This window comes from Lynx rufus, unplaced genomic scaffold (assembly GCF_022079265.1).
Source record: "Lynx rufus isolate CCGP_SWC_20201006 ecotype Redwood Valley unplaced genomic scaffold, mLynRuf1.p SCAF_5, whole genome shotgun sequence".
NCBI lineage: Eukaryota > Metazoa > Chordata > Mammalia > Carnivora > Felidae > Lynx > Lynx rufus.
This window is the reverse complement of record NW_025814867.1, coordinates 156,641,153-156,654,639: the sequence shown is the minus strand read 5'-3', so window position 1 is coordinate 156,654,639 and position 13,487 is coordinate 156,641,153. Positions and strand designations below refer to the sequence as shown.

At 63.7% G+C, this 13,487-nt stretch overlaps 1 protein-coding gene across 1 annotated transcript in view; it reads right to left on the bottom strand.

Moving 5' to 3' along the window:
- Positions 1 to 2,606: 2,606 nt before the first annotated feature.
- The window catches only part of PDXK (pyridoxal kinase), a 34,537-nt gene continuing 23,656 nt past the window's right edge, over positions 2,607 to 13,487 (bottom strand). The window contains exons 8-11 of the mRNA XM_047099177.1: positions 12,105 to 12,216; positions 11,030 to 11,166; positions 7,824 to 7,890; positions 2,607 to 7,537 (exon numbers count right to left, since the gene is read on the bottom strand). Of these exons, the coding sequence (XP_046955133.1) occupies positions 7,425 to 7,537; positions 7,824 to 7,890; positions 11,030 to 11,166; positions 12,105 to 12,216 (429 nt within the window). The 3' untranslated portion in view covers positions 2,607 to 7,424. The remainder of the gene's footprint in view (positions 7,538 to 7,823; positions 7,891 to 11,029; positions 11,167 to 12,104; positions 12,217 to 13,487) is intronic.

Genomic DNA, 13,487 nt, shown 5'->3' with positions numbered 1-13,487 from the left:
GGGCCTCCGAGGCACCCCGCCTGGTAATGACGGATTAGTGACACCAACGATTGTGTCCAGTGCACAAGTGACATCAGTTATCTGATCCTCTATCTCTAGGCCAACGTGCGTCTGCTCCCTTGTGAGCCGGCTGGCTGGATCTGTGCCGGCACCGGGTTCTGGGAGCACTCCGAGACCGGGTGCTGCGGGGTGTGGTCCAAGCTGGGGAGGCTGTGCCAGGGCAGAAGCAGGGCATGCACGGCGCACTGACCTGTTCAGCTTGAGTGGGGGCGTGGGGTCAGGCCTTGGGAAGAGTGACATTCGCCGAGAATCCCAGGCGGAGGGGAGGAGCCTCAGCTGAGGGCAGCGGGGGGGGGGGGGGGGGGGGGGGGGAAGGTGCCCCCCTGCTGGCCCGGGCAGAGGGTGCTTGGTCCCACCCTGGGAGCATGAGGACTGGGGTCTGACTCCCAGCGGTGGGACCGGTCCCTGTAGCAGCCTTCTCGGTCCTGGAGAAACACAACACTCGGGAGTGAGTGGAAGAGGAGGGCTTAGTAAGGGCCCCCCTCCCCCGCTCCTGTGCGCGCACTCGCTCGCTCTCTCGCTCTCAAAAAAAAAAAGCGGGGCAAAGGATGAAAAATTCTATAGTGAAATGGGCAAAGACCTGAACAGCCACGACAATCTGTAACACGTCCACACAATGAGAAGAGCAGAGTGAAACCACAGTGGGTGCCGGTCTCTGTCCTGCCCCACAGGCAAACGTCCGGACCTGCTAACCCCACTGCGGGCCGGGAATGCAAACAGGTACAAGCCCTTCGCAGACACCCGGGTGACCTCTCGGGACTACACGGCACGCGCCCTTCCCGCTGGCGCTCCCCCGCACGTTGGTCTGTGAGCCCGGATTACTGGTGCGGATATTTTGGTCATTCACTCCCCCGACTTGGCCACGGGCACGGAGTCCCCAGTGGCTGGCACCGGGCAGGCAGTTGACAAAGTGACCAGATAACGCAGGAGGCTGTACTTCTTCTCTAACTCGGGGCTTTCTCGGCTCACCTCTGCAGGGCCTGGGACTGGGCCCCCCTCGCCTGTCCGTCCCGACCTGCCCTGGCCTCTGCCGTAGCGGCTCTGCTCCAGCGTCCAACCCAGTGGGGCCCACACCTGCCCGAGGCCAGGCAGCACACCTCAAAAACCCAGGGGTGCCCGCCCCAGTGGGGTGAACTTCGACCAATTGGAGAAGACGGGAGAGATGCCCCCGCTTGACCACCTGGCCAGCTAGGTCACACGCTGCCATGCATCTTCTCCCCCCCTCCCTGCCTTGTCCCTTTTCCTGTTCTTACCTGCCCCTTGAGAGGGCACCCCCTCCCCCCGTACCACTTAGTGCAAGGGTGGGGCCCGGGCTCCCTTCCAGGAACTCGGCCTGAGGGAGCCCCGGCCGGTGTGGTCTCCAGAGTGGGGCCTGCACCTGAGGCCAGGCTTCCCGCCCTCCCCAGGGGACGTCTGCGGCAGGAATCCTCCTGATGGTTGAGGTTCAAGGCCGTGCGTGTCCTCTGCTGGACATCTCATGCGGAGTATCAGAGAGGGAAAGGTGACCGTGTCGGGACTCACTGGGCTTCACCCCCATCCCCATCACAGGAGGCAGTGGGTTGAATAATGTCCCCCCGGGATATCCCTGGCCCAGTGCCCGGAGCCTGTGGATGTTATCTCACAGGGCAAGGGGACTTGTCAGATGTGATTAAGCTAAGGGTCTTGAGCTGGAGAGGTGATCCCGGACTCTCCGGGGCCCCAATGTCATCCTGGGGTCCTCAGAAGAAGAGGCAGGGGTCGGGGTCAGACTGAAGCCACGCCACGGCTGTGAAGTCATGAGGGCCCCTCTAAAGTCTGGAAGAGGCTGGGCACGTTCTCCCTGGAACCTTCCAGAGGACCCAGCCCCGCCCACCTATTTGTACAAGTCTGATCTCCAGAGTCGCTTTAAGCCACTGCATTTGTGGAAGTGTGCCACAGCAGCCACCAAGGGTCGTCCACCAGGAGGGCCTTGCGGGCCAGCTACGGGGCACAGGAGTCAGCAGGGGGGTGGAGAGGCGGAGTTCAAGGTGTTCCAGACATGAAGCAGATCCCTCGTTCTCTCCCACCCTTCTCCTGCTTGTCCTTCCAGGGCAAGGGGCCTGGCATTCTGGAGACTGCCTGGGGAGCTACTCACAAAGGTGTGGGTGAATCACAGCGGGAGCACAGTACCTGCCCGGCCTGTAGGACCGGCTGTCACCACCCAGGGGTGAAGGGATTGAAACCCAGGAGCAGTGACATTCATCAGGGATGAGGCTGGTCCTTGGACTCTAGCGGGGGCTGGGGGCGGGGCCTGAGAAAGGGAACCCACCCTCCTGGGATCCCTGCCCGCAGGAGGAGCTTAGAGGCCAGCCCCCAGGGCACAGAACAGAGTGGGTGGGACGACAGGACCTGGGCCACCGTGGGTGGGTTGGGCAATCTCTTTCCCTTAAGACATACATGTTTACGGCCTCAGCTCCCATGCTTTTCAGCTCCCATGCTGGGCTGGCTGGCTGGTGGCAGGGGCTTCGGGTACCAGGGGATAATTAACGGGGGGTTCCTGAGGCGGGAGGAATCATTGCACTTCAACACCATGGCCAGAAAAAGATTTATTTACGGATAATCATAAGTCAGTAGGACCAGCACAGACACGGCCTCTACAGCGCTGACAGGGACTTTACAAACACGTGCACAGGACGGAGGGCTGGAGACCCCAGCACTGGAGAAACCACCCCCTGGCCCTCCCCCGCAGCCGGGCCCCAGGGGCAACGTGCTCCGACCCGAGGGGGTCACACAGCCTCCACAGTCTGAGTTAATTTCCAGGAAGGCCCAGGCCAGCACCCGCTGGGCTCTGAGTCAGCACCTCAACCCTCCTGTCCGCCCAGTCGTGCAGTCATTGGCTGGAATCCCAACTAAAACTCGACATCACAAAGTATGCAGCTATAAAGCCAAAAGCACTCAAAACACCATCCACACACTCTTCATCTTGGAGCCTACACGTACATTAGGAATTCACTTTCAGTCCCCCAAACAGGAACATCTGTGCTACCCATCAGGACAACAGGCCCACACGCTTTGCGGGGTGCACCAAGGCACCTTTCGCTCCCCACCTGTGCTCTTTGGGATGTCCTGAAGGCCGCTGCCAAGCCCGCCAATTCTCCCTTTCTGCCCCTCTCCCCCGCCCCGCCGCACTCACCCCCTCATGCCGGGAGCCGAGTCCCGCACGAGAAACGAAATGTAGTGGCTCTCTGGAGCCAGAGGCCCTGTCCCACAGCTCGGAACAGTGTGGGGGTGGGGTGCGCCCCGCTCCCTCCCCAGACCGCCGGGCTCCGCGGAGCAGACAGAGGGTGGTAGGCCTTCCTCACCATCAGCCCCATTCTGCTGCACCCTGGCCATCCGGCTCCCCAGGACACCTGCAGGGCAACGAGGGACGGCCGGGACAGGGAGTGGTCAGGGGCTTCAGGAAGTATCTTCCCACCACAATGGGCTTCCGGAGGCAGAAGGTGGAAACTTGCCCACCGTGGTGTGGGGGCTGCCCCACCCAGGGCTCATCTGCAGCCAGGGTTCAGCAACTGAACCTCTGCTCTCCTGGGACAGCAGGAAAGCTTCTAGAACAGCTGTTTACTCTGCCAGAATTTAAAGAGAAAATTCTAGGAAGAACTTAACATTCATACAAAGCTTGGAAATATTCTCGAAGTCAGAACTAAAGTTAACTCGTTAAACTCCGTCTTAAGCAAAGGAACATGTGGTGGGTGGTGTCTGTGAGCACGACCTCTTAAGACAGGCAGGAATGAGGTTTGTAAGACCCTGTGCTTTGGTCAGAGTCTCCCCTCAGTAAGACAGGAAACGTCCTGCACCGAGAATCACCTGCAGAAGTCCACGGGGAGACTCATGCACCGGAAGCCCGGGATTTTAGGAACCTGGCCACCATGGGGCAGCACTGAGGCCAGCCTGGGACACAGACCCCGAGGCCCAGTGCCTGTCACTAGCACTAGAGCCCCGTGCACTACGCCACGGGGTGGCGATGTGTGCAAGCTCCAGGCTGGGGCCTGCCCCGCCCCCTGCCGGCAGAGGGTGGAAGTGCAGGGCTGGATTCTGCAACCTGTGGCGGGGGGGGGGGGGGGGCGGCGTGAGGGGGGGTGGAGGGGGCTCTATAAACAAGCACTCAAGGTTCTCGACACTTTTCACCCTCAAAGGCCCCCCGACCACCCGACCGCCCCTGCCACAAAGAGACTGCAGCACACACACACACACACGCAACACCAGCTCCCTGGCCACATGTGTGCACTTGGGTCACTGTGCTTTGAGGGTCCAGCCTGACCAGCACCCTCGGGGCAGAAATGAAGTGGGAGGTCTCCTGGGCTCCCAGAGCTGCCCTCCCAGGGATGGGGGTCCTTCTGAGTGCCACCCGGCACAGGCATCTAACGTGTTCCCTCTGAGCACACGGGACCCGGCTCTGAAGGAAGTCCTAATGTAAACAGTTCACGGAGCGACGGGATGAGAGAAATCACCTGCAGCCGGTCGGCAGGAGCTGGTGTGGAATGAACACGGATGGGCTTGGTGGCCACGCCCCTCTGGGGGCAGAGTGGCGTCTGGGGGCCCCGCGGCTCCCATGAGACTCAGACAGCCAGGACCCCACTCGCAACATCCTGGCCTGCACACTCGCCCCTCTGCCCACTCAAACTTCCTTCCCCGCCTTCCGGCCCCGGCAGGTGCTAGGGTGGGCGGTTCCTACAGAAACCCTGTCCCATGGGGACCCCAGCAACCTGCTGGGGGGCAGAGAAGGAAGACAGAGATTCTGGCTATTCTGGTGCCGGAATCCAGAGTGCTCACAGGTGCCTGTGATTCAGGCAGACGCAGCCCCGATGCCCTGGGGCAGGTGGTCCCATCAAAGGGCAGGAGGGATAAAGGAGGGGCGTGCTCACAGCGCAGGTCCAACAGCTAGAACGCTGTCACCTCCTTTACTGTACATTTCAACTAGCAGTGAACGTGAGGTCCAGCAAGGAGGGAATGGCAGTCAGGAGTGGCCTTGGGACACCCAGTGAGGCCAGGGCCCCGCCCGCCTGGCCCTGCCCCACCTGCCTGCTCCCCAGAGGCAAGGATTCACCCTTCGGGGGCTCCATCACACAGCATTACTTTCCTGGACGATGAAGGTGGGGAGGAGGGGGATTTTGCATCGACACGGGGACTCAGGCATCATGTTGCTGGCGGGGCGCCCTGGCCTCCGTTCTGAACACGAAAAGCACGCCAAACCAGGCTCACTCCATTGTAAAGTTACACGACATTTAAAAAATTGGTTCCGACAAGGTCAAGAACAGCACAACAAAGCATCATTTTTACCATCGCTGACATACATTAAAAAAGAACGCAGATTACCACGATGACCTTAGCAAGACTTGGCAACGATTTGAAAATGGTTTTAAAAAAAGAGTAGTTTGTAATTCATCTTTAAGGCCTACAGAAGCTTTGAAAAACCATATTGAAATCTGTACTCTGGTAATAAGCAGGCGACTTAGGACTGATACACTTCTCATTTTAAAATATATAATTATTACTTTGCACGTTACTAAACTATGGGAAGTAAACACAAAGATTTACTCTAATTTGGACCCAACCTATGTAAAAAAAAAAAAAAAAAAAGAAAGAAAGAAAAACCCGCTGCTAGTGACCACGGCTGACCTCTGGGTGGGAAATTCTAAGCACAGACAAGCCAGGGCTGCGTGTCTGCGCAGGACCCCGCCCAGGATGGCAGTGGGCTCAGCAGCAGCACGTGGCCAGCGCAGCTCGCTGGCAGAAGCTGCTGCGGTTTCTACGGGAGCCCCGCGCCCTGCAGGGGCTCTTGGGATGCCGGGGTCCCGCTGCTGGGGGCAGAGGGCTCAAGACCCCACCACTCCCGGCGGTCGGGGCTTCTCGGTCGGAGGAACTTGGGACGAGAACGTCCGAGATCCAGCCAGAAAGCTCACAGTTTCACAGGAAGCTTAGGGGCGGAATAACTATCGTTCTATGTACAGTTGGGGGAAGTAAAAGCATCAAGTGTAACACGAAGCCTGAGCCCCTGAAATAAAACTTAAAGAACAGAGGATCGGCGTCTGCAGTGTTCCCAAGGCCATGGTACACACAGAGTAAGCCCCTACGCCCTACACGGTATCCTCACGGTGGGTTTTCCAGCATCTCGTCGCAGAGAGATACCACGGCCCGTGCACGGGCTGCCCGGTGCTAACGCACGAGAGCGGACGCTCAGGACGTGGACAGACTGGGAAGAAAGAAGAGCAGGAGGAACGGCACGGACGCTGGTATTTCTTTGTTTCGGGGAGTTTGCAACAGAGTGAACACCGCCCTGCCCAGGAGGTGGCGGTGGATCCTGGGGGGATCCTGGGGACACTGGCCCTGCTGCAGAGGAGAGCGCGGGCTGCAGGAGAGGACCCGCCTGCGGGAGGCGGACCTCTGCTCTCCCCAGGGCGGCGCGGAGAGGGGCACCCTGGCTTGCAGCCACGCCTGGGGGTGCCCCGGGCAGTAGACGCCTGGCCTGGCGTCGCAGCCCGAGGCGTCTGAGAGCTGCTAGCCCGGCGCTCTGCCCCGGCCCCTCCCCCGATCTGCCAACACCCTCTCCTCGGAGAAGGGGCTCAAGCCGCGGCTGCCTTTCAGGGGGCCTCGCGCACCCCGGCTTCCGGTGGCACGGAAGGCAGGACTGAGCGGGCAGGGGCGAGCGCACAGGGTGACTGGCTCGTGGGGTTAAATATGCCAATGGTATCCACGGCCCTCTACCCGTCTCTGCACGACCACGTGGCACGAGGCATCTGTCGCCAGCCAAGGGTGGCGAGCGCGCGGACGTAACCCGGCGTGCCATAGACCAGGTGAGGTTTCCGGCAGGAACACGACGGGCCAGTCTCGCCACGGGCTGTTCCAGCCTCGGGAGCCCTTCCTCATCCCCGGTGCGCGTCCGGGCCAGCTGGTCTCGACCTGTTCCCGCAGTGACGCAGTCCCCGGCGACCTACCCCACAGCTAGGTGACAAACGAGACTTCTCAAGCAGGAACAAAGGGGGTCGGGTCACAACGACAACAGAGGCATTTGGCAGGATTCGCCCAGACGCAGATGGTTAAAACCCAACCCTTCCTCAGGGACGCACAGACTCCAGGACTTTCCCCGGCCCTCGCCCGCCAGGGATGGGACGCCGCCGGGGGGCCCACGGGGAGCGGGGTTCCCAGAATTACAGATTTCTGTGATCGCTTTGTGACTTTTAAAAAGCACGACCAGCACGTTTTCACAATTAAGACCGGTTGAGGCTGGACACTCACGAAAGAAAAAAATATCAAGTTTCGGTCACGGCTCTAAGGCAGATGCTACGTTTTCACAGGGACGACGATGGAGACACCGACACGCTGTGCGTTGGGAGGTGGCGCGCGGGCCCTCACAGCACCGCGGCCTGGACCACGATCTCCGGGTTCTCGATGTCCTTCTTGCTCTGAACCATCCTCAGCTCCAGCTGCGACGGGCTGGGCTTCAGTCCTCCCCCTGCCTGGGCTGCAAGACGAAGCGTGGGTGACAGGGACAGACCAGAAGGCACTCCAGTTTCGTGCCCCCTTCCCTCGCCTGAGCCCTGACGGTCCGCGTCCCCTCTGGGGCTCCCGTGTGGGGCCCGAGCTCCGCAGGCTAGCAGAGGCGGAGGGAGCCTCGGGACCCCGCCGTCGGCTCCCTCCCTCCCGCCTCCCCCCTCCGCTCTCATTGCCGTCTCTCCTCCCCGCTCTGCTCTCAGTGCAGTCCCCCTGCCCCCTCCGCGGGTGGGCTCGGGGGCCCAGCCAGGAGGTACCTTTTGCACACGCGATGGTCCGCTGCAGAACGTGATGCATGGCCGACAAGGTCTTCTCACAGGCCACCTGCAGGGCGGGAGACGCGCGCACGTGGTCGGCGCTGCCCAGGGCCCGGATGGGATTCTCCGTTCACCCAGACCCTGCCTCCGCCCCGAGACAGCGGGGCACTGGCGTTACCGTCACATGCTCCCCACCAACCTTCCCTGGAGAGCTGAGCAGATGCCTGCGTACTAAAACTAACCACCTTCCTCCAGACCGTGCCCTCTAGGGGAGGGCTGGGCTCTAGCACTCGTCGGTACTGACGCTTAATAGGTGTTTCTGGAAGGAATCAGTTGTAAAGAGTCTTCGTCAAAAATGACTCCCACCCCAAAGTCGGCCAAGGTCACTGCTTACTGGCACCTCAAAGCCAAAGACCCGGGGCTTAGCAGGAGCCGGGGAAGCGAGTGGACCCCCTTCCCGCCCGACCCGGGGATGTGCCGAACCCGGTTTGGCCTCAGGTGGCCCAGCAACAAGGTCTCCACTGCGCACCAGATGGCCAAGGTGCCCGGTACCAGAGGAAGAGCCCACGGCTGCCAACGGCAACAGCAGGTCTGCACTCCCCCTGGTCCCTGGGGGGCGGGGGGGGTAAGGACACAGCAGGTCTGCGCTCCCCCTGGTCCCTGGGGGGGGCAGGTAAGGACACAGCAGGTCTGCGCTCCCCCTGGTCCCTGGGGGGGGGGGCAGGTAAGGACACAGCAGGTCTGCGCTCCCCCTGGTCCCTGGGGGGGGGGCAGGTAAGGACACAGCAGGTCTGCGCTCCCCCTGGTCCCTGGGGGGGGGGCAGGTAAGGACACAGCAGGTCTGCGCTCCCCCTGGTCCCTGGGGGGGGGGGAGGTAAGGACACAGCAGGTCTGCGCTCCCCCTGGTCCCTGGGGGGGGGGGCAGGTAAGGACACAGCAGGTCTGCGCTCCCCCTGGTCCCTGGGGGGGGCAGGTAAGGACACAGCAGGTCTGTGCTCCCCCTGGTCCCTGGGGGGCGGGGGGGGTAAGGACACAGCAGGTCTGCGCTCCCCCTGGTCCCTGGGGGGGGGGGGGAGGTAAGGACACAGCAGGTCTGCGCTCCCCCTGGTCCCTGGGGGGGGGGGGGGGAGGTAAGGACACAGCAGGTCTGCGCTCCCCCTGGTCCCTGGGGGGGGGGGGCAGGTAAGGACACAGCAGGTCTGTGCTCCCCCTGGTCCCTGGGGGGCGGGGGGGGTAAGGACGCAGCAGGTCTGCGCTCCCCCTGGTCCCTGGGGGGGGGGAGGTAAGGACACAGCAGGTCTGCGCTCCCCCTGGTCCCTGGGGGGGGGGCAGGTAAGGACACAGCAGGTCTGTGCTCCCCCTGGTCCCTGGGGGGGGGGGCAGGTAAGGACACAGCAGGTCTGTGCTCCCCCTGGTCCCTGGGGGGCGGGGGGGGTAAGGACACAGCAGGTCTGTGCTCCCCCTGGTCCCTGGGGGGGGGCAGGTAAGGACACAGCAGGTCTGCGCTCCCCCTGGTCCCTGGGGGGGGGGAGGTAAGGACACAGCAGGTCTGCGCTCCCCCTGGTCCCTGGGGGGCGGGGGGGTAAGGACACAGCAGGTCTGCGCTCCCCCTGGTCCCTGGGGGGGGGGGGGAGGTAAGGACACAGCAGGTCTGCGCTCCCCCTGGTCCCTGGGGGGGGGGGGCAGGTAAGGACACAGCAGGTCTGTGCTCCCCCTGGTCCCTGGGGGGCGGGGGGGTAAGGACGCAGCAGGTCTGCGCTCCCCCTGGTCCCTGGGGGGGGGGAGGTAAGGACACAGCAGGTCTGCGCTCCCCCTGGTCCCTGGGGGGGGGGCAGGTAAGGACACAGCAGGTCTGTGCTCCCCCTGGTCCCTGGGGGGGGGGGCAGGTAAGGACACAGCAGGTCTGTGCTCCCCCTGGTCCCTGGGGGGCGGGGGGGTAAGGACACAGCAGGTCTGTGCTCCCCCTGGTCCCTGGGGGGGGGGCAGGTAAGGACACAGCAGGTCTGCGCTCCCCCTGGTCCCTGGGGGGGGGGGAGGTAAGGACACAGCAGGTCTGCGCTCCCCCTGGTCCCTGGGGGGGGGGCAGGCAAGGACACAGCAGGTCTGTGCTCCCCCCGGTCCCTGGGGGGGGGGAGGTAAGGACACAGCAGGTCTGTGCTCCTCCTGGTCCCTGGGGGGGGGCAGGTAAGGACACAGCAGGTCTGCGCTCCCCCTGGTCCCTGCGGGGGGGGCAGGCAAGGACACAGCAGGTCTGCGCTCCCCCTGGTCCCTGGGGGGGGGGGCAGGTAAGAGGGGCAGGGCTCCAGTCCAGCCCTGCGTCTCACAGACAAGCTAACTGATGGGATGGGAGGGGCGTGCCAGCCTCCAGCAGGCAGAGGCAGCTTTAGGGGCATCCACTTCCAGATCCCGACCTGGGGCTCCTCCTTCCCTCGGTGGACCCAGCACAGACGGGGGCGTGGCTCCTCTCTAACCACCCTGCACGGCTGCCCTTCCCGAGCACGTTCTAGAGACGGGAGGCAGGCCCTGACGGCCACCAAGTAAGTGGAGAGGGAAATAACAGAGGGGCCGGGGACAGCCTCGTGCACAGCTGTCCACTTGTGTGGTTCCAACAACGTTGAAGGAGGCCACGGCACGATCTGACGTCACGAAGGAACTTTCCCGCACGCCGTGCAGAACGCAGCCATCACTCCGGAGCTTAACCACGGGGGCACGCGGCCCCCGCCACCCCACACCCCCGTTGACAGAATCGGTAGCAAGGTATCTGCTCACCCAGCAGAGCCCGCACACAATGGCTTTATCTCCGTACAAACGCATCTGTGGACGTTTACACACAAAGCAAGGGATGGGGGAGGGACGGACAGACGCGCAGACAGTGCCTGACAAGAGCTGAGCCCCTCTGCAAGTCTGACTTCGGAGCCCTGTCCCTCACGCCCCCGAGGGGGCTCCCAGCCTCTGAGTCTCTCGACTCACCGGGGCGATGACATCTTAGGACCAGCTTTCACCGGGCTGCTCTCTGGGAGACGTTCCTAGTTCCGGACCTACCGAGGCTGCGGTAACCCCTCCCAGGCTCCGCCTTCCCGGGGCTCACACCTGCTCCGCGGCCCGACAGGCCGACTCCAGCGTGTGGTACACGGGTGGCCTGTTTGAGCCCCCGCAGAACCCAGATGGTCCCCGATGGGGGCAGGGCGGGGGCGCATCCTGCTGACCTTGAGATTGTTGGGGTGCTTGTGTGTCCATGCCAGGAGCATGGCGGCAAAGAGGTCCCCGGTGCCCACGAAGACCGCGTCGACCTTGTGCATCTCCATCCGGATGCGTTCCGTCACCACAGAGCCATCGGGGTTCCCTGGAAGAGAGCACAGCTGATGGGCCCCGAGACCCTGGGCCAGCAGAGAACGAGCCCCTCGTCTGGGAGCCAGCCTGCCCTCCTCCCCGCTCCTCCCCCGCATGGTGGCAGGGAGGGCTAGTGTCGCCTGTCACAAGGGAGGGGGTAGACGCCAGAACCCCTAGCAGGATGGCCCGGGGGGAGAAGAACCGCACAGCTGGGCGTGAGGGACCAGCACGTGTGACCGGGTGCGGAGGGAGCCCCAGTCCGGCACAGTAACAAGGACACCGACAGCCGTGGGGGCCGTGAGCTTAATGAAATGGTATGGGAGCGCACAGGGGCACGCGCGGGGGTACAGGGGTATGCACAGGGGCACGTGGGTATGCATGTACGAGGGTACGTAGGTGTGCGTGTAGGTGTGTGCATGGGTTTGTGCACAGGGGCATGCTCTCCCGAAGACACAGAGGGAGTGGTGAGAGAGCTCCGTGCTCTCTGGCGCAGCGGGTGTGACCCCAGCCTCCTGTGTCATTTCAGCACCCGCAGAAAACACCAACCCAGGCGGTATTTACGTGAACCGACAGTCGACAGGTGAGGCCGCACAGGCGCCCCCGGCTCTGTGCGAGGGGACGGTGTGGACGCCTGGTTCCCCGAGCCCCGGGCCCTAGCCGGGCCATCCGCGTGACCCTGAGCCCGTAAGACAGACGCTCTCCTCGAGCCGGCGGCCTGTCATGGGTACGGAGAGCTCGCGGCTCGGTGACCGCGGGGAGGCCTCCCGCACCTCGACTCACAGAACCCTCTCTCGGTCTCTGTTCTCAGCGTGTTTAGGGGGTGACAGGAGTTCGGGACACCGACCGCCTGCTGGTGAGGCCCGAATCCTCTTCCCTACGGAGCCTAAAGCCAGGAGGGCCTCCAGGAAGCCGCGGCGAAGAGGCAGGAGGAGCCAGGGTCGCAGGACTTACGGATCCTCTGGCTCCCCAGCGCGATCAGGTAGTCGCTGCCCCTCGGGGAGGGCAGGTCGGAGCTGGTGATGACCACCGTGTCGGGGCCCATGGCGTGCAGCACGTCCATCACCTGCCGGAGCACAGGACCGCGTCAGCCACGCCGCGGACCCCTGCGCCAGGGCTCCCAGCAGCCCGAGCGGTCGGGCCCGACCGGCGGGAGGACGCCCTGCTACGGGGTCTGACTTGACGGAGTGGACGCCAGAGGCCGAGAACACGAGGAACGGCGCCCGGGTCCCGCCTGCCCCCCGCCGGCCCGGGCGTGCCGAGTGGCAGCTTTGGCCGCTTAGAGCCACCACCCCGATTCCCTCCCACGAGCACACCTGCCGGGCCCCACGCTCTTCCTGTGCCCACATTCCGGAGGAAGGCGTCAACCGGGCCCCAGACTGGCTGTCCTTTCTCATCTGGCTCCAGGGCGGCAAAACCAGGCCCACCATCAGGCTGTCACGTCCTGTCCACTCTGGGAAGCCACTTGTTCGCTCACTTGTTCATTCAGTGAAGCTCTCCCGCTGTGTGCCCGGCAACACGCTGGCGGCTGGAGGCTCCCCGGCCTCCCACGACACACACGTCGGGACAAAATACCCGCTGGGCAAACCGGGGGCTCGGGAGAGCACCAGCTACACCGGAGAGGGGTGCTCCTCTCGCCTCCGTGGGGGCAACGCCAGCTAAGCCCCTCGGGCCTCCCGCCCCGCACGGCTCACTGTGGGAAGCCGGGAAGGCTCGCGTATGGACCCCGAAGCGTGCGTAGACGTTCAGAGCGTCTGATCTTGGCCCAGTGTGGACCCCGAGTCAGGCTCCCCGGCCCAGGAGAAGCCTCCCGAGTCCCAGCACGTGGCTACGTCCCCCCCTCGTCAGCCCGGGGCCTGCGGGCTGGGGAGAAGACAGGCCAGGGGGTCATGTGACGAGGAACAAGCTTTCTGCAAGTGGCTTTTCCTTCCCTCCTTGTACAAGGGCCTCAGAGCTGGGCTGGTGACCGTGCCGGCAGGCACCCTCCGCTCCAGAGTCTGGGGCAGGCTGCGGGAAACGTGTCCCTGCCACACGCGTGGAGCGTGTCTCCTACTCGGCCCCCACCCTGCACGGGGCACCACACAGGCACACACCGGGAATGCCCTGCAGTCCTCGGAGCACACGGGCGCACAGCAGAGGAGGGTCACCTGTGACCCCAGACCGCCTGCTCTCCTGTCCCGGTGTCACCTGACTCTGAGGCCCCCGGGTACTGTGCCAGCTCAGAGCGAGACCCCCAGAGCAGAGAGGAGGGCACCCTCCTCCCCTTGCCACAGTGAGCCCTCTGCACATTGGGGAAACAGAGGCCCCACAGACCCTCGGGCCCGGGTGTGGCCAGGA